Genomic DNA, 23,392 nt, shown 5'->3' on the forward strand with positions numbered 1-23,392 from the left:
TGGCCAAATCTGACATTATCTTTTTGTATCATTTCCCACAAACATTTTCTATGTTTTTCTCTACTTTTTCTTCCCTTCCCAGGGCAGTTCTTCATCCCTGTCATTGTTTCTTGTATGCAGCTCTCTTCAGCTTTCTTAGTTCCCTTCTAAGTGGGCAGTAATTAATAGTCTTCCTCTACTTTTCAGTATTATTTCTATTTTTCTCTGTTTCTTTAGTACAGTCCACTTGGGAAATTTTTATGCATCTTATTAGATGTGACTCTCAACAACCTACCATGTCAAGAAATTAAAGGGAAGAACTGGATGTAGGCCAGAATTAATAACTGAAGCATTAAAAGCTTTTCTCAACTGGGTAGACAATTGCATATCTGTCTGACTGCATTCTTAAAAATTGTCATTGGATACTTGATCACAAATAAACATTCAAGCAGTACTCAGGTTGTGTTGCTACATTGTGATAATCTGATTACACATATCTTTCTTAAAACAGCATAATAATATAATTTCGACTTCTATTTATGCCTCCTGTGGTGGAGACCATCTGCTAAGAAAAATAAGTTGATGAATATTATTGAGAAAGAAGGCATTCTGGGAAAATATGCTCATACTATATTTAAACTGAAAAAAGGTGACTTTCAGTGTCACAATTTTCAAAGCAAAAGAAAATCATTATGATAAAAAAATCATTAAAACTTTGCTATTTGTGCTTCAAATCCACCAGATTTGCCTGAGCTAGTGTATAGATTTCAGAAACTGTAAGAACTTTCTAGAGAAGACCCCTTGCAGTCTTCAGTAAATTATTTAATTTTATAGCTTTTTTTATAGTGAAATAGACTGAATGGCTACTCGACTTAGGAAAGAAAGTAAGAAGAGTTTAATCTACTGCCAACTAGAAACAGAACAGAACAGGAAAAAAAATAGAGCAGGATGATGAGAAAAATACAACCAGCACTTAAAGATCTTTCCCCACCCCTCCCTTCTTCCTGGGCTCAGCTCCCTGCTGCTGATAGTTCTGCCTCTTTCCCCCTCAATGGCGCAGGGAGGCAGGGAATGGGGGATGTGGTCAGTCCCTCACAGATGAGCTCTGTCACTTCTTTCTTCTCAGAGGAGGAGAACTTCTCACATCTTCCTCAATTCCAACCCAGGGTTCCTCCCACAGGATACTGTCCCTAATGAACCTCTCTGGCATGAGTCCTTCCCATGGGTTGCAGCTTCTTCTTACAAACTCCTCCAATGTGGGAGTCCTACAAATTCTTGGCCTCCTCTGGGTACAGTCACTACCGCTGCCATGGGGTCTTCTACAAACTGCCAACAAATCTCAGCTTCACCACTCTTCTACACAGGTTGCAGGACAGCTGCCATCTTGCACACTTTCTCTCTTCCCTCACTGACTTTGGGGTCTGCATGGTCACCTCTCCCTCATCCAGCTCCTTTCACTACCTTTCCAAAAAGAAGCAAGAATCCTCCTCTTTTCCTGTTAGGATTAGTTAGCTACAATTGATCTTGACTCAAGGTCTTTTACTGTGACAAATCTTCCAGGATATCCTCCTGCACTATAATTATGGCTTACAAACTTGAAAATGTGTTGTCATACCTCCTGCTTTACAGCTGATATTGTCTGTATTTTGCTTACTAAGCAGTTCAAATCCTTTTGCATCAGTTACACATCCATATCAGCTTTGCATCTGTCCTTATCTTAGTTTCCAGATTAAACTGTCTTAATAATGATTTTGCTCTCAGTCTTCCATTATTTCTTGTGGAAATAATTAACAAATTATATAGGCTCCACTGGAAACAAATACTTTTCTGTGATTCTTCTTCACACATATATAATGAAATATGTGTTTTCTCTGTTCATTTTCCATCAGTCTTTTTTATTAATAAAAAGTCATATAGCATATTTTACAGAAAATTGTCAGTATCTTACTTTTGGATGTTTTAACACCATCAATTTTATCAGCTAAGGTTGTTATATTATTTAAAAGTGTTACCTACAACATGTTTTTCAGAAGCTCATTGGCATTAGGGATAATCACAGCTATTTCACTAGCTAGGGAGCTATTTCACTAGCTAGGGAGTTTAAGGAGTCATCACTAACTGCTGAAATAACACCCTTAAATTCTGTTGCTGTTAATGGCCATATGCACTGTTGTGTCCCCTTGATGTCTCGTCAGAGTTGCCCATTGTGAGATCAAGAGAACTAAATCCCATAAGCATTCTCCCAGTACACCAAAAGCACAAAACAATAGCAGTTATTAAAAAAGATGTCTGGAAAGGGTATTTTAATGCCCTACCTCTTTACTATTATTGTTATAGTTAAAAAAAAAGACTCAGAAAGTGGAAGACTAGTTCATTATCCACTAGCCTGAAAAACTGAAAGCCAACTTCTCCATTTCTTAGAGGAGTGTCCTAGTTATCATGGTAGAAACTCTGCTGGGTGGACCGTGGAGTAAAAAGTTCAAGATTCATAGGACCATAAGGAGCAAGTAAGCAACAAGAGATCCTAAGTGCAACCAGCCAGAAGAGAGAGAGAGTACTGATTTTGGTCCTTATTTTAACATCACTTACATATTTAGCTGCTTTGACCAATGGAATAGTGGTTAATACCTTTTTTACATAATTTAACTTTAAATACAACTGTAGCCAGGTGGCTACTATAATATTGGAGTTAGAGGTGCTTGCCAACAACATGGATTAAAAAAGTAAGAAGGTATTGAGATTCAGTTAGAGGTTTAGTAATTTGGACAAGTCTACTAAACTTGCTTAAACAATGGACTCGTAGTATCTCAGTGGTAATTACAGCTTGAGAGTGGGAAAGAGAGAAGACTGAAAAGGGACTAACTTGGGGTTTATCTTGTGGAAAAAAAAAGAAGAAAGGAAACTTATCTACTTATCAGTTTAACTTCAGTTCTTGGAACCATTTGGAATAAAAGCAGTTCTTGAGTATCTAGAAAGTAAGAGTGATTTGTCAAGAATTGTCTGTGTCAACATAAGTCTCATTTCTTTCTGTACATGGTAATTGAGCAAGGAACAGATGAGAAGGTATACTTATCATATTGTGCTTTTAACCAAATTTTTCAAACCTTCTCTCAGACTTTCACTTAGGATGTTAGAAAAACTGACTATAATCAAATGCCAGTGAAGGTGATGGCAAATCTACAAGCAGGGACTCGTAATTCCTAATGATCTGTTGTCAAAACAGAAATATGTGAAAAAGGGGTCTGGGCTCAAGCCAATTCAGTATTTTCATTGGTGGCCTTCATTGATGGATATGGGTGAATTAGAACTTTACTGTGCCCTAGATTGTGAGTGGAAATCCTATATGTATATAATGACATGAAGTGTCATTTTCAATCTGCCCTGTAGCTGAAGGTTTTAGTTTATTTACTTAAGTCTTGGTGCTATTTTAGTCCTCCATAGGAAAAATACCATTTCAAATTAATATGACCTCATTGTTCTCCAGAATTGTTGTGAATGAACCCTGACAGGCAGCTCAGCCCCACACAGCCGGTCACTCGCTCCCCCCAAGTGGGATCAGGGAGAGAATGGGAAGGGTAAAAATGAGAAAACCATATCCATTGGGGCAGGTTTCTTGCGGTGGTCTGACAATTTATATTTGGGTTTTGCCTTCTTTGTCTAGTGTTTGAACAAAGAATTTGAATAAAGAATTTTCCATTTGATTGTAAGACAATATTTTTTTCAAGTCCTCTGGACAATAGCACAGTAACTCAATGTGAAGTGAGAAATGCCCTTGTTTCACAGGACCAGGAACATCTTTGAAACTCCCTGGAACTAGCCAAGGTGGAGGCCCCAGCCCAGCTGTTAGGTATGTGTTTTATTTTTTAAAATGTGATTAATTACAAATGAGGAAATCCTAAATTTAACTTCTGAAAATTAAATAATTGTTTAAATTCCCTATTGATAATTACCACTCAACATAAGGATAATGTGCTTAACATCTTCAGGCCAGTAACTCAATCAGGAAGACCTATTACAGGATTTGTGAGACCCAGCACGCAAAGTGGACGGCCAAGTACCATGGAACAGGCTATAAAAACACCTCGAACAGCTCTCACAGCTCGTCCAATTACTAGTGCTTCTGGGAGATATGTCAGGCTAGGAACCGTAAGTTGTTTGTTCTCAGAATGATGGCTTTCTTGGTCCTAGTAGCTGGTACAGTGACTTCGTAGTTGACTTTAAACCCACATCTGAACTCAAGTTGGAAGGAAGTGAGCATTTCTAGTTTTTTTGTTTAGGTTGTTTTCAAAGTACAGTATGAAAATGTTACTCCTTGTTAATTTGCTAGTCTGTTTCTATTTAAAAAATGTACATAAATTCACAAGTTCACAAAAATCCACATAAATTGCAAATTTACAACTTCTGGGAGATTCATTTTCATTCAGCCAGCCATGGAAAGACCGTGACATGATTTCACTCTATGTTGAAACTTTCTCCAAGCTTTTCAGTTTACTATGAAACAATTATTTAGTCTCTGTCACTTGAGAAGATGAGGAAAAGAAATTACACTAGTTTTATTCTGTTCTACTGGAAAAATTAATAAGCTGCAACTGGCATGAACATGTAATGCAGATTAATAACACATTAATGGCAAAACGTGGTATCTTCTCATTATTGTAGGTATGAACTGATCTTCCTAAACCTTTCTTGAAGATTTTTTTTTGTTATATGTCCCAACTTTATTCCATCTAACAGTCCAAGCTATATGCTTAGACACATTATGGAAATACCAGAGAGAGGGGAAAAAAAAGTTGTTCCAGAACGTAATTCATGCAACCTCTTTCAGGGACTCTTTGGAAGTAGGACAAATTCCATGGCTTTCAGAAAAGATGAAATTCAGTAAGAGTCTACTGCACAGTAGAGTAGTGCATCTACAAATGCTTTGTTTGGGTTTGGGCTTTTTTTTGTACTGCTAATATTTTGAAAATTTTCAGGAAAAGTGCAGGGAATCTTCCCACTTAAAAGCTCCTTTCTCTCCTTCAGGCTTCAATGCTAACAAATCCAGATGGCCCTTTCATAAATCTGTCTCGACTGAATTTAGCAAAATATGCTCAAAAACCTAAACTGGCAAAGGTATGTAGCTATTTTGGTTAATGTTGTGATATCTTTTTCTTATTTTCTTGTATCATTCTAATGTAACTGTACGTATGATTGGGGATACAACTAGAACTTACTATATCTATTACTCTGCCTAGTTTAGTTAAGGGGCCAAGGGACAGAGATGTAAGGAGTGGGTGAAGAACACAATGCAATCACACAGTTTCCTTTCAAAACCACATTGAAGTACACATTGTTAATCGTTTTCTGAGGCAATGGGATAGCTCTGTCTTCCTTCAGTTTCATATGAGAAGAGGCTTAAGCCAAAATACATAAAGCAACAGTAATAGAAACATCCATAGGCAGCAAGTGTCCTTGTCAGTATTATGAGACTAATACACGATGACATTAACATTTCACACAGAATGTAAGATCTAAGTTTAAATTTGGAACTACATGGATTGATTTTTTAATTTTTTTTTTAAAAACAAGACACCATTAAGGCTAAAGCCAAAGCAGGGGGTGAGACTACAGATTGCATTCTGGTTGATAAGAATCATTGATTAAATTTTTAGAACTCTTGAAAACATTACCTCTCCCGGGTGCAAAGAGATGATAAATCTTGCAACTATTAAATGCACATAATTAGCCTGTGTATTAATGTTCATAGATACTCCTACGTATTTAGGTCTTCCTTATGTGTTTGCAAAGTATACTACTTGCATTTTCTTTCAGTTAGATTATCCATCTTTTCATTGCACGACTAGGGTTTCCAGTCTTCTGAAGTACACAAGAATGTGGCTTCTCTTGGACTAGCATCAGCCATGTTAATGACTAGCGCAGGAAACCCCACAGTATATCTATATCACCTGTCTCCAGAGAGAGCCTCTGGTAAATCTCAGTTAGCAACTGGTTCATGGCATGAAACAGGAAATTTCAGCTTTTTTAGCTTGTACATTTTTAGTAGAGTTAGTAAGAAAAGTCTACTTATTTTTATCCAAGTGTTGTGGTTTTGCCCAGCCAGCAATGAAGCCCCGTGACAGTCTCTTGCTCACTGCCCCCCATTCACCCCCATCCTCCTTAGGATGGCAGAAGCCCCAGCAAAATGGGAGGAAAAAAGATAACCAAGGATGTTGTGGATGAGACGAGGGCAGGGAGGACTCGCTGCTAATTATGGTTCCAGGCAAAACAGACTCCAGTACTTGACTTGGAGAGGAAAGTAGGAAAGTTTATTCCATTACCTACAAGAAACAGAACAGAACAAAAAGCAAAAAGAGAGAAGGATGATGAGGAAAATACAACCAGCACTTTAAGATCTCCCTCCCCCATCCTTCCTTTCTTCCCGGGCCCCGCTCACTGCTCCTGATATCTCTACCTCCTTCCCCCTCAACAGCTCAGAGGGGCAGGGAATGGGGGATGTGGTCAGTCTCTCAGAGTTGGGCTCTGCTGCTTCTCTCTTCTCGCATTATTCCCCTGCTCCAATACGGGATTCCTCCCACGGGACACAGTTCTTAATGAACTTCTTTGGCGTGGGTTCTTCCCAACAGTTACAGCTTCTGTGAATACAGGGTCCCTCACGTGGGACACAACCTCCTCTGGGCACAGTCACTGCCTCTAGCACAGGGTCATTTACAAAGTGCAAACAAATCTCTGCTTCACCAGTCCTCTCCACAGGATGCAGGGGAGTCTCTGCTCCAGCACACCTCCTCCTCTCTTCCCTCAATGACCTTGGGGTCTGCATGGTCACTTCTCTCTCTCTCCCAACTACTTGCACTACCACCAGCCGGAACAGGAAGAAGCCTGTTCTAGCTTCTTCTTAAAAAGTGACTGTGGAGGTACCTAATTGGCTCAGCCCTAGAAGTGGATCTGGCTCAGAGCTGGGGAGAGTTTCAAACTTCTTACAGAAGCCATCTTTACAGCCCCTTCCCCCCTTACCAGAAACAGCTCCACGCAAAACCATGGCACCAAATTTTCAGTCATTCAAATCCTTTAGAAGGTCAAGGCCTGCAGATAACAGCCATCTTTTTTATCGCTTTAGATTTATGCACTTTTACTAAATGCTTCCCTGTTATTGAACGTGAGGAGGAAATGTTCCACTGCTTCTTTGTTTTCTGTTCTTTTGTTTTCCGTTTATTCTAATCTCCCTATAAAGGTGTTTTTATTTAGGACTCTTTAACACCTTTTAATAATTTGTTTGCAGTCTTTTCTGACCAAAAGTAGAAGTAGGTATTGGTTTACTTTCCTCACCAGACATTACAATTTCTTAGTAATTCTCTAGTTTCCTTAAAGGTAAATATTTTAAGAATTTTAACAGAATCAAGGAATAGCTTCAGTTGGAAAGGACCTTAAAGTATCTAATTCCACTCCCCTGCCCTGAGCAGGGACACCTTCTACTAGACTAGGTTGCTCAAAGCCCCATCCAGCGTGGCCTTGAGCACTTCCAGGGATGGGGCATCCACAGCCTCTCTGGGCAACGTGTGCCAGTGCCTCACCGCTCTCATAAGGAGAGATAAGTAAGAACTTCCTCACATCTAAATCTCTACACTCTTCTAGTTTTGAACCATCATCCCTTGTCTTGTCCCTACAGGCCCTTGTAAAAAGTCCCTCTCCAGCTTTCTTATAGGTCCCTTTAGGCACTGGAAGGCCACTATAAGGTGTCTCTGGAGAACAGGCTGAACAACCCCAACTGTCTCAGCCTGTATTCGTGGGAGAGGTGTTCACTTAATTATTATCACTTAATAATTAAGTTTCCGCTTAACAAATCCCAAAATTTGGTAGTGTTAAGCATTTTTTCCCCTAAGGCACAATTTGCTTGGCTTTCACAAATAATTAATTTCTGCCTAACATAAGCAAGATTCTGTATTCTTCTAAAATAATATTACCAATTTTTGTCTTCTAATATGACGATGTTTTAAATGTTCTTCTGACAGGCATTGTTCGAATATATTTTTCACCATGAAAATGATGTAAAAAATGTGAGTAATACATATGTTCTGTTTTCAGTTTATTATTCAGTTATTTCTGGCAACATTGCGCTAAACTAAGGGTTCAGGTATTACATCACATCTGGGTATGGAAGTGAAGCATTAAAAGTTGTTTAAGGGGAGAAATCCTTTCTTACAGGGGTGATATTCAGGGATAGTAATTTACAGATACCAAGGTATGGATTGCTTTCTTCTTTGAGAAGCAAAACATTCTAATGGTTAAAACTAGGTCTCTCACTTATCAACATGATAAGATCCCTATATCTAATGATTTCATGTTAACAGAATTTACTGGAGCCTGAGGAGTAGCTGAAATTATATGTCAAGTAGCTGAACTGCTTACAAAGTTCAGACTTCTGAGGCTTGAGAATAAGTAATAAATTACATAGGACGACCCATTAACAGAAGGTGAAAATATCTGACAAAATAATTAGAGATTGAATTGAACACCATTAGACATTTTAAACTATTGAGATGATTGTTTATGCATTTGGATGAACAGAAAGGAAAGATATTTGGTGAAATTACAGAAAAATAACGTATCAGTAGGAGTTTGGACCATTTTCTTGGATGTTTAGTTTCATGGTGCTGAAGTGTTTTGTAACCTCAAGAGAAATATTGTATTGTCCCTAGGATTGTCTATAATATCTATTTTGCAAAAGTTTTCTCAGTTATACAGTTTCCCCCTTACTGTATCCAAAATTTTTCTTCTATTTTTCTTCATATATTACTGCACTAAATGGGTAAGATCAACTTTGGTTATATATTTGTTTAAACTTTTGAAATAAGTACAGGTTGCAGAACTTTTTTGACAATTTACTGAGGGAAATAATTGATTTATTCAAGGAGTAAAGGATCAAAATATTTAATTACTAGGTTTGATAGATGCACCCAGTTAAATGGAATCAGAATTTCTGCTTGAAGATTGTTTGACAGAACTGCTTGTGTCAATAATAAACTAAACAGTTATTGAATTTTCTGCAGTACTACTAACTGGTGTATGATTAGACCTGAAGTTAAACTCTCCTGTTAATCACTAACACACAAAAAATATTTTATTGCTGAGATAGATCAGAACCATTTCCAAATGTATTGCTGTGTGAAGCTTTTTAATCTACTATTGAACGATTATAGTTGTATGCTGTCAATTTATTACATAGCATTCTTTTAAGAGGATTGAATTGCAATGCACTATTAATCCAAAATATGTTTGAAACAATAGTGCAAGTGTCAGAAATGTCAGAGAGAAATAGCTGTTAACATTTACATATTCTGATGCTGAATATGAGGAAAGTGACTGGGTTTCATGCCAGGAATAATTAAAATTTATGTTGTTTGTTACTAAGAATGAAAGAGTCAGTTGATTGGATGCCACATATGCCAATGACCTACACTTTAATGACATTCAGGATCTCTAGGCTAGACAGACAATTCATGTAATGCCAGGGATTTTCCAAGCACTCTAGAAAAAAAATTGTAAGATGATTTTAGAGTGTACTGCTTGTAGCTGGAAATCCTTGCAGACAATCCCATATCACTGTCTTGCAGGAGAAGTTTTGGCTATGTTCTTTTGTGCACCCAAGCTATTTGAATAAATAAATGTAAACAAAGAAGCTTAGTCAGCACTGTTTATTGTGTAATGAGATCAACATGACTGGCTAATGATAGCATCTTAATGTAGCAAAAAAAGAATGCATCACACTTTACAATAAGAGGTGCCTTTAGGATATAATGTGTCTCTGAAGAGATTTTTAACTGTTCCATTTGCTTTCTCTCATTTACTTTCATTTATCTTTTCTTCTGTGCTTTGTACACCATTTCCAATATAATTCTATTCTCCAAACTGTCCTCCCTTCCTTTTAAAGCTCCCTTTTAATTTTTCTTGAAAAAAGAACTAATCTGACTGCAAGGGGGTTGGACTAGATGATCTCTAAAGGTTCCTTCCAACCCCTACTATTCTATGATTCTGATTCTACTTAAACTTAACTGCATCACTGTTTATTCACCTCTCCTACTAATGGCATTTTGATAGTTCATTTTCTGTTTCTTTCTGATATGAATTTGCTTAGGACTCAATAGAGAAACAACACATATGTTATCTGTTTAAATGTTGATCTAAAAACACTTTTCAGCATGAGATGAAAGAGCTTGGAAGGCTTGAAAGCCCAGGAAATTGGCTTAAGTTTGTGACTTTATTGACTGAAAAGCCTCTACTTGCAGACACAACTGGAAGACCAGTTCCTGCAGTTTTGCAAATTAAACACAAAAGTAGCAGTGACAATATCCTTCCTTTGTCTGTCTGGAACTGTCTGTACTGTTCCTCAGCTCCATTATTATTTAAGAAGCAAAGACAATTTATTATTTATCTTCTGTTTAGTATTCGGATAGTAGATAGAAAGAAAAGCAAAGCCTGAGCAATTTCAGTTGAGGAATGTCATTAATCATTGTGCATTCAGCTGGACAAATAATGCTAGGAACTAGGTTCAAATTAAAGGCAAATATCTCTGTAATCTATCTGTTATCAGAAACACAGGGATGCAAGAAAAAGAAAGAAGCTCTGAGCTTTTTCAGTGCTTGAAAATGTTCTCAAGTCTTTCATCTTATTTAATGAAAAATTAAAAAATTCTCTGAAGAAATTGCTCTTACCCTGTTCGCTGTCATTCTTGACTTGTTTCCTTTTGAACACATGTACTTAATACTGACTTTGAAGTGTTTCTGAAGGCCATCTAATGGGCTAAATACCGTAAGAGCAGGGCAGTTTAAAATACTTGTCCAGAAATAGGGGTTTTTTTTCTAAAAAAGCCTCTAGTTTTTTCAGTAGTAGACTGTGACATCATATTCTGCCATTATTCATGAGTGGGTAATGATGACAAGATGTTTTGTCCTGAGGAAGAACAGTGAGTGTACAATATATACTTCAGGCCAGAATTCACGACCTCTAATATTTCCTTAGTTCTTAAAATCATAGAATGATTTGATAGGGATTGGAAGGGACTTTTAGAGATCATCTAGTCCAACCCCCCTGCAGAAGTAGGATCAACCAAATCAGGTCACGTAGGAACATGTCCAGGCAGGTCCTGAAGACCTGCAAGGAAGGAGACTCCACAACCCCTCTGGGCAGCCTGTTCCACTGCTCCATCACCCTCCTAATACTCTGAAGTTTATACTCTCTGATGGAAATTATTTATAGATGGAATTATGTTAGATTTACAAACTATAAAAATCCAAAAGACTCAAAGAGAAATTGTGTTAAATTGACTATGGCTGATGTAATTTACTCAGCTATCTTACAGACTATCCTGTATTGATTTGTGTACAAATAAGACTTTAAGTCAATAACTGTTGCTGGGAAAATTACAGCCATTCAACAGCATGTGAAAAAAGCAGCAAATGTTTGCTATCGTTTCCATCTATCTAATTTCTTGGTATGTACAATATTATGAATGAAATTGCTGGATTTCAAGCAAATGTACATTTACTAATTTAATTTTGCAATACAGTAGTAAATCACTGCAACCCTAAAAGCTATTTTATATTGAGTTACAGCCGGTAGGCAATTTAGAAGACTTAGTATTAATGCAGTTTAGCTAAGGAAAATAATGCTAAAAAAATGAATCTCAGAATCATTCTAAATACAGTTGCAATTAAAGAGTATACATTCTTTTTCATTTAAAAACAGCTCTGATCTATTTTTCAAGAAAAACTGGGTTTTTTTCTAAAAAAAACCCAAAACAGGAACCCACTAAGTATTAGGGAAATGTATTATTTTTATTTACACAAATGTAGGAACCAGGGGTAAAATAAATTTGTTCTGAAAGGATTCCCAGGGCTCAGAGTGTTATTGAAATGGAATTCTGCATACATGAGCAACTATGCTAAGTGCCCTGTAAAGTAACAATTTAAGCTGACCAGGATTTCCAGATGATGTGTTGTATCCTAAAGTTTACTAAAACCTTTTGGACAGTCACTGTAGGTTTTTTTCTGATATGTACATTAGAAGCAAAAATCCTTAAAAGGACATCAAAGTATCTGCCAATTCACAATCAATGCTGTTTTTCTTGTCTAGAAAATGAACCAACATTCAGCAGTGCACAGGAGTACAGGCATAGCACTTCTGCTATTATAGATTGGTTTTAAGTTAACGTGCTGTGCAGAGTGAACATTGGTTTGTAGCTAAACTGTGCAATTAAAAAAAACCAACAGTTTGCAGCAACTTGAAATAGAAGTAGGTTAGCAGTGGGTAGTCATCTGGAGTCCTGGGTCCAGTTCTGGGCTCCTCAGCTCAAGAGGGACAGGGAACTTCTGGAGACAGTCCAGGGCAGGGCCACCAGGATTATCAGGATACTGGAGCATCTTCCTTATGAGGAAAGGCTGCAGGAACTGGGGCTGTTTAGTCTAGAGAAGAGGAGACTGAGGGGGGATCTCATTAGTATTTACAAATATCTAAATGGTGGATGTCAGGAGATTGGGACATTCCTTATTTCTATTGTATCTAGCAACTGGACACAGGGTAGTGGGATGAAACTGGAACAAAAGTTCCATTTAAACATAAGAAAAAACTATTTCACTGTTCAGATGAGGGAGCCCTGGCACAGGCTGCCCAGGGAAGGTGTGGAGTCTCCTTTCTTGGAGGTCTTCAACACCTACCTGGACACGTTTCTGTGTGACCTGGTCTATGTGAACCTGCTTTGGCAGGGGAATTGGACTAGATTTCCAAAGGTCCTTTCCAGCCCCAGCCATTCTGTGATTCTGTGATTAACACAGCAAAGTGAAAGCTTTGACTTTTATTCAATTTACTAACATTTCAGTGGCCACATTCTCCAAAGATTTTGCACAAAGCCTTTTCAGGTAAACACTTTTTAGAAATATTGGTAACATTTGTAGTATTTTTGGGTTAAAGTTTTTATGATTGCTTATAAAGTATCAGAAACAGGATTTTCCTATTGCTTTACTAATTCCTTAAGTATAAAACCAAGACTTAATTTGAGAAAGTAACTTCAAAATTAAGTCCTGCCGTGTTTCTTGATGTTAACAATAGGATCGCAGTAAGAACTCAGGATCTACACTGACAGATAAACTGCTGATGTTAATCTACTAAGCCTGAAGCAATCTTAGCTCCCACTTTCCAATAGTGGCCAGAAATGTTAGCGTTGCTTAATATAGTTATCAGAAATAATTAGGGTACCAGAAGAAAAGCTAAATATGTGGCTATAGAAGGGATTGTGTTCTGAAATTCAGTCCTTCTCCTTGATTACTTGTCATCAGATTGCTCTAAGGAAGGCTCTTTGAAGCACATTATTTGGACTATGATCCTTATTTTAAGTGGCTGCTCGTGGTGCATTACAAGCAGATGTGGTATTTGACAGACACATGCATTGTTTGTAAGTGCAACAAAAGTAGCCAATGTTTTAGCGTCAACTACTTTCACAAATTTTCCCAGTACTGGAAGAAAATTGCTTATGTACCTTCAGATGAAAGAAAGTATTTGTCTGGAAGGGAAATGGAAAATTTCTGTCTTTAAGCAAGCTTCTCCCCCTCTATAGCTGTAGCAACCAGAGGCTCTGTTCTGTGACTTGCAAAGCTGTTAAGAAGCAAAGGGCAACCAAGAGAAGAGCTACTATCTGAGGTCTTCAAGGATTCCACCTAAATGGAAGAAATAGTGACTTCAGAGTTGTAAGCTTTCCTCAGTTTTCTCACTCCTGTATAGAAGCAGAGAGTGACAGCTGTCTTTTTCACTTTGAGGACAGCATCAGTGCAGCTCCTTAGCCTGAATTGCTACAGAAAAAATTATTCTCTCTCACAAAGCCAAAGGAGAGCAACTTAGACAAGCTGTCATAACTTTGTTGACTTTGCTGTGCTATATCAAATCTACACCTGTTGATTACTTGCAGCTTCATTTTGGTAGCAGGAAGAATAGCAATCAAACCCAGAAGCAGATGCTATTAAAGTGGACTCTTTCTAGTATTTCCTGTATTCACATTAGTTTTCTCCTGGAAATGACTGATTCCTCAGTTTCTGAATGGCTGGTGCACAGAACTTTTCCGTATTGTTCCAAATAGATGGCATTCTTTATTTCTGTGATCTGCAAAATGCTTAGGAAAAACAGCAAAAAAAAAGGTCATTTCTTTGTTATAAAAATACTGCCTTAAAGCTTTTTAAACTATTTGTGATGGTATCCCTAAAGTACAAGTAACAACGTAGAATGGCTTTGGTATGTTCTGGCACAAAATAGAGTTTAAAATAAAAGGAACACTAACAATTGCTTCTTTGGTAGGTTTTAGTACAGAACACACATCTATTTGTTTTAACACAAATCTTGAAATCATAACTAAAACATGAAAAGCCATAGATTCTGTCTGTGGCAGCTGATAGTAACACATTGATTAGCCTACCTGCTTTTCCAATATACTAGATAAGAGAGCTTTTAGACCTTCACTCTCTTTAATTTCTTAGAATATTTATCTGTTTTTCCTGTTTGTTATAAATAACTAGTTACCTCAGAGACTTTCTAAAGGAAGTATTTCTTTTTGTACATGTCTAAGAGTTCCCAGAAGTGGAGGCAGACTGATGTTAGCAAGGAAACAACAATTTCAACAGTATTTCAAACTGGCTGAACAGATTTCTATTAGTGTATTTTTATTTGCTTTTACTTACTTTTAGTGATCAATGTTTGGAAGCGTGAAAAAAGTGTATTGGCTTACACAAATATTCTGTATATGCTGAAGCAGCACTTCAGGGCTCTGATTGAATTAATTTTATGTTTTCTCTTTGAATTACTGGAGGCTATTTGGATTACATATCCTTATAGGGATAAATTATCCTTTGAGATACTTTATACAGTGAGCTGTAAAAATAGTAAACATGAAGCAGTGCCCTCACCTCAGGTTTACCAGGACTTTTTGTTCAAAATTTTCTCTTTGCAAAAATCTTTACATTGTTCGCTTCGTGGGGTGTTTTTTTTCCTGTGTGTAAATATTGAAAGTATTTCAAGGTATTAATGTCAAGATTATGGGTTTGTTTTGGAAGGCTCTAGATTTGGCAGCCCTTGCCACTGAGCATGCACGATTCAAGGACTGGTGGTGGAAAGTCCAAATTGGGAAGTGCTGCTATAGGTAAGCCATTGTTCATTTCTTCTGTGAGTATGAGTACAAGACCTAAGAAGGTACATTGAGTACATTGCCTAAGAAGGACCAGTTCCAAAGATGAGAAGGCCTCAGGGTTTGCACTCTGTACCCAAGCATCCGATACAAATGACTCAGGGGTATCCCAACATTGTACAGCAGTATGCCTCTCTGAGGAAAGAATGGCAAGAGTGGGGAGGAGAGCTTGTTGCAAGCAGTTTAGCGTGATTGCTGAGGATCTAGCTCTGATTGTAGCACCCAGTTCTACCAAATGAGGTGAAGCTTCTCCTGATACAACTCTGCTTCCTATAGTTCGTATGAGGAGTGAGGCAGCTTCCCCTTTCATTATTTGCAAGGTAAAGTTTGTCCCATGAATATGAAACACGGATACTGTATCAGTTGTTAAAAAACTGAAGCATCATCTGCAGTCTTTTCAATTCTAGAAGCAATTCTTACATGAACAGGCTGAGAAAGCAAGGCAGTTAGCCCTTTAAATTTCCATGTTGTATCTTGGCTCAAAATTATTGCTTCTTTTGAGACGTCCAAACTAATGGAATCCTTCACTATCCTTAACCTTTATTTGACATTCTTTAGAAGGCCTTTTTTTTTTTCAGCTGTGGTGGGTTTGTCCTGGCTGAACACCAGGTACCCACCAAAGCCACTGTCATTCACCTCATCACTGGACAAGGGAGAGAAAATGTAATGAAAGGCTAGTGGGTTGAGACAAGGACAAGGAGATCACTCAGCAATTAACATCACAGGCAAAACCGACACAACTTGGGGGAAAATTAATTTATTACTAACCAAATCAGAGTAATGAGTAATAGAGTAATGAGAAATAAAACCAATGTTTAAAACACCTCACTCCCACCCCTTTCTTCTTCCCCGGCTCAGCTTCACTCCTGAGCTCTCTACCTCCTGAGCAGCACAGGAGGACAGGGAATGGGGATTGTGGTCAGTTCATCATATATCATTTCTGCTGCTTCTTCCTTCCTCTGAGGAGGACTCCTCACACTTTTTGCCTGCTGCAGCCTGGGGTCTCTCTCACAGTAGACAGTCCACCATGGACTGCTTCCATGTGAGTTCCTTTCACAGGCTGCGGTCCATTAGGAACAGACTGCTCTAGCATGAGTTCCCGACAGAGTCACAAGTCCTGGCAGCAAACCTGCTCCGCCTCTGGTTCCTCTCTCTATAGGTTCACAGATCCTGCCAGGAGCCTGCTCCAGCATGGGATACACATGGGGTCACAGTCTCCTGTGTTGAAAACGTGCTGTACCATAAATGGCACCACAACAACAGAAATTTCACCATTTCCCGTATGAGGCTAGGAGAAATTGTTTTATAGGTTATTAAGCATTCACTTTACAGTGGACAGTATCTATCTGATCTTTGCCATGAGTGAGGCAATTTATCCCAAAAGTGTGTAGGTAGAGGTTGAGGCATGACTTTAATTGCTCTCTTTTACTGTCCATTCTGTACAAAGAGCAGGAAGGAGTCCTATGAAAATAAGTATATCATTATCCAACCAACACCAGAAGTCTGTATGTATAAAGGAGCCAAATTTAATGTATCTGCCTTTTTCATAGTTTTGAATTGTCTTTTAAACTGTAATATACTTAACAGCATGGTTTGTGTTAACAAGCACACATATATATAATCTTAAAGTATGCTTTGGGGCAATTCAAGGTTGGTTTAGTGTGCACTGCTTCAATATTTAATAAGCTTTATCAACAAAAGAGAAGAATACCAGCAAATACCATCTATCTCTATTTGTTATCTCTTTAGGTTAGGATTGTATCGTGAAGCCGAGAAACAATTTAAGTCAGCTCTCAAGCAACAGGACATGGTTGATACAATCTTGTATTTGGCAAAAGTAAGTAATAGATTTGCTTGTTTAAGAATGAAGTGAAATTCCAGACTATCCCCGGTCCATATGCCCGAATAGCTGAGTACTGAGCTTGATAGACCATTAAGTTTAATAATGTGTGATCTCACTGTAAACCTGAGGCAATATATGCAAACAGTTGAAACTGAGGTCTATAGTTTATACCTAAAGATTGTAGAGCTTCCAGATTTCACAAAACAAACAAAATCTCCTGCATTACTGTATACTTTGCTCTAAACTCCAGTGAGGATTATATAGCTAAAGAATTACTGGAGTTTTGATATGAAGACAATATAGCTATATATGATCTCCTAGGAAACTAATGCAATAAATCAGTAAGTGCAGAGTGAAGCTCAAAATTCTGGTTTCATAAGCAATATCAAAACATAGTGAGCTTGAAAGAAACAATCGGAGACCTTGAAACATGAATGTTCTGTCAGAGTAAAGGCATTAAAAGCTTTAAAAGAACAAGTGGCACAGCTAATCCTCAGAATTACTTGTGTACCAGGGTACACATCAGATTCTAAATATTTTACAAGACATTCAAGAAAAAGTGGCCTTTGAGAAAACTGCACTTTCGTTCCTCTTATCCCAGAAAGAGATTAAATCAGTTGCTCTTCATCAGCTCCCTTTAAGCCAGCTGCCACAGGCCTATCTGAAAGACATCACTATTAGTCATGACTTAGGGACTTAAACTAGTGGGCAATTCAGAAATTCATGTTAATGATACTTGCTTTACTTTTCTCTTTCTTGTGCAATTTGCATTTTGTGTTTAAATGATAATCATTGCTATCAGGAGACTTGTCTTCAATACAGCAGCTGGAGTTAGTTTACTCAACTGTGCTTAGTAATTTTAGATTTCTGTCACTACCAGGAGTCATTCTTCAAAACACAAGCTACACAGAGGGATTAAATTGGCAGAGTAATTGGATTAACATACAGTGATTAGTTATGGGAGATATGTATTCCCCCACATCATTGCTTGCTGCATTAGGACTTTCACCTCCCACTCCATAGACCAGCTCACCCAAGTATAAAGCATCGCACAACATGATCTAGTGGCTGTGGGTGGAGAGGCAGTAGAGTAGGACACTGAGACATAGCTCAATCTGTCAATCTGAAAAAGACAAGACTTGAATTAAGCAGCCATTAAAAAAAAATCATAGCATTTCATCAAGTTCTGTGCAAACAGACCGATACTGCAGTACCAAGTAGTTTTCTGTTTGTATTCATTATGACAACAGCTATCTGGGTTTTTTTTTAAATATTTTCCTGAAAGCTAACTCTCCCTTCAGTTGTAATTTATCAAAAGATAAAGACCAGAAGAAAACTAAAAAAAATAAGTCTTTGAAGAAGTCAGGGCTTCTGAGAAGTTACAAAGTATTTTGTGACCCAGAAGAGATGGAAATGGGGATATTTTTACCTGAGATGAGAGATACCAAAAAGAAAATGGAGCCATTCTGCATTGAGCAGGTAAAACTTAATAACTATGGCTGTAGCACTTTTTGAGAGCAGATCTCCCCAAAGCTGCTGTGAGTAGATGGAAGTTGTCCTGCCTTTTTTTTAATCTTTTTTGCCACTTATCTGGATATCTGCAGAGATGTTGGACGGTGTGCCATGGCACTGGATATAGAGTACTGTGGCTATGTTGCTCTCTTTCTGTGGCAGTATTTTCTTTTTTGTGAGGGGAAAGGTTGACAGAACAGTAAGGAAATGTGAAAGTGTCCCTGCTCTGTGCATACAGCCTTATTTGACTATGTAAAACATTTTAGTATTCTAGCACTATCAACCTGAAGATCAAGTTCTTTCAAGTCTAAACAAAAGTTTTTTACAATATATTAAATGGGAAAATATTCAAGGTGATACCTCCTCCTCCTCAGTGTCACAGTATTTCATTTTGATACAATAATAGCAAGGTTTTTTAGTATTTATTTGTAATGCTTAAGTGAATTAATAATGTCTAGATGATATACACACACATTTAGTTATCTTAATTACCTATTTTATCATCATTACAGAGTTTTATTCAGTATTCACTCCATTATTTTTCCAGTATTATTCAACATCTCAGCTAATGGTTTACTGCATAAAGGGAGATGTCATCTCTTTTATTTATCTCCCTTATTAAACAGCAGTACAGGTGTAAAAGTCAGACATCTGACATTTATATACACTTTTTATTTGCTTAGGTGTATTTACGCTTGGATCAACCTGTAACAGCTTTGAATGTTTTCAAGCAAGGGTTAGATCGATTTCCTGGAGAAGTGGCGCTTATTTGTGGAATTGCCAGAATCTACGAGGTATGCACTCACTATACAATTCTTACTGTGGCCAAGGACAGCTGCCTGAGCAAGAGAAAAGGGCCAGTACTTGAATGTAACTATAAGGTCATAAAAAATTAACTATGCTGATTTTCAGTATCACTAATGCAAAACAGGTTACATTACACAAAGGTACCAAAGTAATGTCAGGGGAGCCTTGCAGGCTTGTTTGTTTAAATGGTTAATCACACTGCTGAGATCCTATTTACCCTTGACACACAGAAGCAAGTCCACAGTCAGTCAAGTGGTCCAGATGTCCATGTAGCTGGGTCTAGATAATATGTTTCATCATACTAAAACTGCTCAAGTCAGCAACAGCCTGCTAGCAGGATTAAGCAGCAGAATAATCTGCTCTTCAGTGTTGTCTTTATTAGCACTAAGTGTTAACAACTGTTAGTTTCTTAAGACAGTGAGAACAGTTGGAATGTGAATGTTGCTTAGTTTAAGAAGTAGTTGTTATTTTAAGTAGGATTACTTCTAAAGTAGTTTCATTTTAGCTTGGTAGTCGTGTATTTTGTATTTTAAAAGTGTGTGTTTTCATGTCAAACAGTGGAGTTAATATTGTTTTTCACTGAAAGTTGGTAATGATGCTATTCCAGGACAAATATTTTAAGCAAAGTCATGATTTTTTATTTATTTTTTGTCTACATTCACACTTGGCATTCTTTCCTGTTCTCATCATTCCCATCTAACCCCTAAGCATTAATCCATTTTCATATTAAATCCTTTTTGTCCTTCAGCAAGGAAGAAAACAGCTGCATAATTTTTGGAGGCTTGTCTTTCTGAATTGTTAAACAGTTTTTAATATGGATATTCTTCTGCAGAGCCATACATAATTCTGCATAACCCTTTAAGGGATTATTAAAGAGCAGCATATAGTTGGCAAGATCTAATTTTGCACTGACACCTGAGTGCAGGATTACAGCTTCATTAGCAAAGATTTGTACTGCAGCACAGGGCTGTAGATATATTCCACTTGTGAGTCTATACATCAGGCATCTTAATCAGAGCTTTGCTTCTCTATCACTTTCGACTGTAGGAAGAGTTGTTGACCTTTTTTGGCTTAAAAAACTCCAATATTTTTCATTTAATCAAAGGAAATAGATATTTTCATAGCTAAATGTGCTGCTGAAGTTAAATAAAAGCTTATTCTTTAGTTGCATTGAGAGTACAGTGTTATCTACAGCACAGAGATGGAAATTACTCCTCTCTAAACACGGAAGTGTATTTTGATCTTTTAATTTGTTTTCTTCTGATACGGGGTAGAGTTCTCTGGTGGCTTGCACTCCTAAGAAACAGTGAGGCCTTTTTTACAGCAATGAGTTCACACTAATTCATCTTCCAAGTAGCATATATTTTTATATAATGTAGTTCTCTTAACTGGCACATCCTAACTAGTACAGGTTTTGGTAATAAATCCATGATTCCTGTTTTCAAAGGCATGTAGTAATTCTTCATACACATTTATATTTTCATTTTTGTTCAGAGCCATTTATGTATTGATTTACAAAGTATTGAAAATAATTGAGACATTGACTGGGGAAATAAGTCAGCTGTATGTTCCCGTCCTGGGAGATGGACTGTACAGTACTGCGTTGCCACAGGGCATTCTGCACAAAGCAACAGAACCCTGTTGCTCATGCTAAGCTTCTGAACAATTCAGTTTTCTAAAGAATAACAGCCAAATAAATCTTATAGCATAGAGTTAATGACAGATACAGCCAGCACTGCTAAATTAATATGCATTGTCCTCGTGGATGTGTGTGTTGCTCGTGAAGATGCCAATTGGTGATGTTTCATTGTACAACCAGAGAACTGTAAGAGCAGGCATAAGAATCTCAGTTAAGTCCTGTACAGGTCATAGATAAAGCACTCAGTTGATTCTCATTTTAAGTTTTGTGATAAAAAGTAGAATTAATCATTTTTTTTCCAATTGTATAGGAAATGAATGATATCTCCTCAGCTGCAGAATACTATAAAGATGTCTTAAAACAAGACAATACTCACGTGGAGGCCATTGCGTGCATTGGCAGTAACCATTTCTATTCAGACCAGCCTGAGATAGCTCTGCGGTTTTATAGGTATCTACACTTGTGTGGAGGGAGGGGGAACTGAACATGTGGGAGGGTGATAAAAAGGGTTGATTTTTGTGATGCTGATAGCGAAAAAAAGAACATTAGGTGATTGATGTGGGAGGATGAATGTGCATTTAGACAAATATCACCATAAAATCAGCTTACACACTTATCTCTTCTCAGCCAGTGATAATTACTTCTCTCTGTTAAAAATTTGTTATCATTACATGCAGAGTATGTAGAAATGTCAACAAAAATTATGAAAACGGGTTTTATTTGATTAATAAACAAGAAATAATCTTTCACAGCATGAGACAGTTTGAGAACACAGGACCTTACTGTCAACTTCAGTGGCCTTCAGAAGGAACATAGACTTCCTATTTAGCCCTTTGAAGAAGAGGAGCCTTTGAAAAACCACCTGAACACAGAAGCAGTTCTGACCACAGAATCTCTTACTTGAATGTGGGTGGAGTTGCCCCATGTTCTATTGAAAGCAATAAAAAGATAATATTAAGCAATGCTGCTCGCTTTTTAGTTCCATACAGTCAGAGCACAAAGGAGCCTGACTCGTGTTAAGTCTATGAGCAGATGAAGTCAATACAAGTAGTACAATTTTGTTTCTGTTGGACCTGAGCTTTTTGATGTTTCAGGTTCAGAATCTGCAGACAATAGCCTTCTTTCTCCCTGGCTTTCTCAGCATAGCTGTTTTTCCTAGAAATCTTAATAAAGAGACTTTTTATAAAGCATCTCAATTTTAAAAGACATGTGAAAACATCAGTTTGAATCAAAATCTGAAATATACTTCAACTTTAGGATTAATGTAGATTCACATACTAGATGTACTGATTTGAGCAGTGCTGAAGGGCAGGAATCAAGTGAAAAGTTGAAGTCTGAAGAATTATAAAAAGTGACTGCGACAAACTACAGCTTGATTGAGGTTGAGGGATTGGAAAGAGGAAATGGAGAAAGCCTGCATAAAGCTTTGTCTTAACAGTAAGGTCAGATCATGTGACACGGTCAAAAAGGCAAAAGTTCTCTAATTTACACAAAGACTGTTTTACATAGCTTTTATTCTACTAATAAAAAACGCCCTGTACTACCCTTCATGAAACCTTCACCGAGTGTAAGACTACAACACTTGGTTGTTACATCCTCAGAATAGGAAGAAAGGAAAGAACTTTGTCATTTAGAGTAGAACTTCTATTTGAAATTGATCTAAAAAGATGAAATAAATATTTTCTTTCAATCTAGGCGTCTCCTGCAGATGGGTGTTTATAACTGCCAACTTTTTAACAATCTGGGCCTCTGTTGCTTCTATGCCCAGCAATATGACATGACATTATCTTCATTTGAACGTGCACTGTTTTTGGCTGAAAATCAGGAGGAAACAGCAGATGTGTGGTACAACTTGGGACACGTGGCTGTGGTATGAAAATTATTAACAACTTTTCTGAATTAATACCATTTTAGAAAAACTAGAAGAATAACTAGGAAGGAGTCGTTTCCCTGCTTTGAAATATGAAGTCTGATAGTGTACAGGATGAAGTGCAGTACAGGTTACAAACATATTTGCACTTCAGTAGAGAGGAAGAGGCAAAAGAAAACAGTTCTGTACCTCTTCACTGAATGTGGTTTATTCCTGCTAAAAGATGCTCCCTTCCCACTGTCTTTAACCTTCCCTTCTTTCCAAAGAAATTGCAACACACACAAGCCTTTGCTGCAATACAAGCTAATTTGATCAATAATTGAATTAAAGACTTCAAGACTTTTTTATTTGAGCTGTTATTTGTGCTACATGGAGCATTAGACAGATTCTGTTGTCATAAAAGTACATATTCTGCAGCATGTAGCCAACACGAAAGCACTGTGTGTGTCAGAGTTGAGAAGGCACGTTTCTCTGTCTTATAGGCAGCTACAGCAATACTGTGTAATTGCATCCATTGCCTATTTT

General features: G+C 37.5%; 1 protein-coding gene across 2 annotated transcripts in view; it reads left to right on the forward strand.

Moving 5' to 3' along the window:
• The window catches only part of TTC8 (tetratricopeptide repeat domain 8), a 40,974-nt gene that overhangs the window by 12,046 nt on the left and 5,536 nt on the right, over positions 1-23,392 (forward strand). For both annotated transcript variants that reach the window (XM_061997900.1, XM_061997901.1), the window contains exons 4-12: positions 3,763-3,826; positions 3,966-4,125; positions 5,002-5,091; positions 7,986-8,030; positions 15,066-15,151; positions 16,946-17,033; positions 19,235-19,345; positions 21,308-21,447; positions 22,693-22,867. In XM_061997900.1, coding sequence (XP_061853884.1) covers positions 3,763-3,826; positions 3,966-4,125; positions 5,002-5,091; positions 7,986-8,030; positions 15,066-15,151; positions 16,946-17,033; positions 19,235-19,345; positions 21,308-21,447; positions 22,693-22,867 — 959 coding nt within the window. The remainder of the gene's footprint in view (positions 1-3,762; positions 3,827-3,965; positions 4,126-5,001; positions 5,092-7,985; positions 8,031-15,065; positions 15,152-16,945; positions 17,034-19,234; positions 19,346-21,307; positions 21,448-22,692; positions 22,868-23,392) is intronic.

The sequence above is a fragment of the Colius striatus genome, chromosome 6 (genome assembly GCF_028858725.1).
Source record: "Colius striatus isolate bColStr4 chromosome 6, bColStr4.1.hap1, whole genome shotgun sequence".
In the NCBI taxonomy this organism is placed as follows: domain Eukaryota; kingdom Metazoa; phylum Chordata; class Aves; order Coliiformes; family Coliidae; genus Colius; species Colius striatus.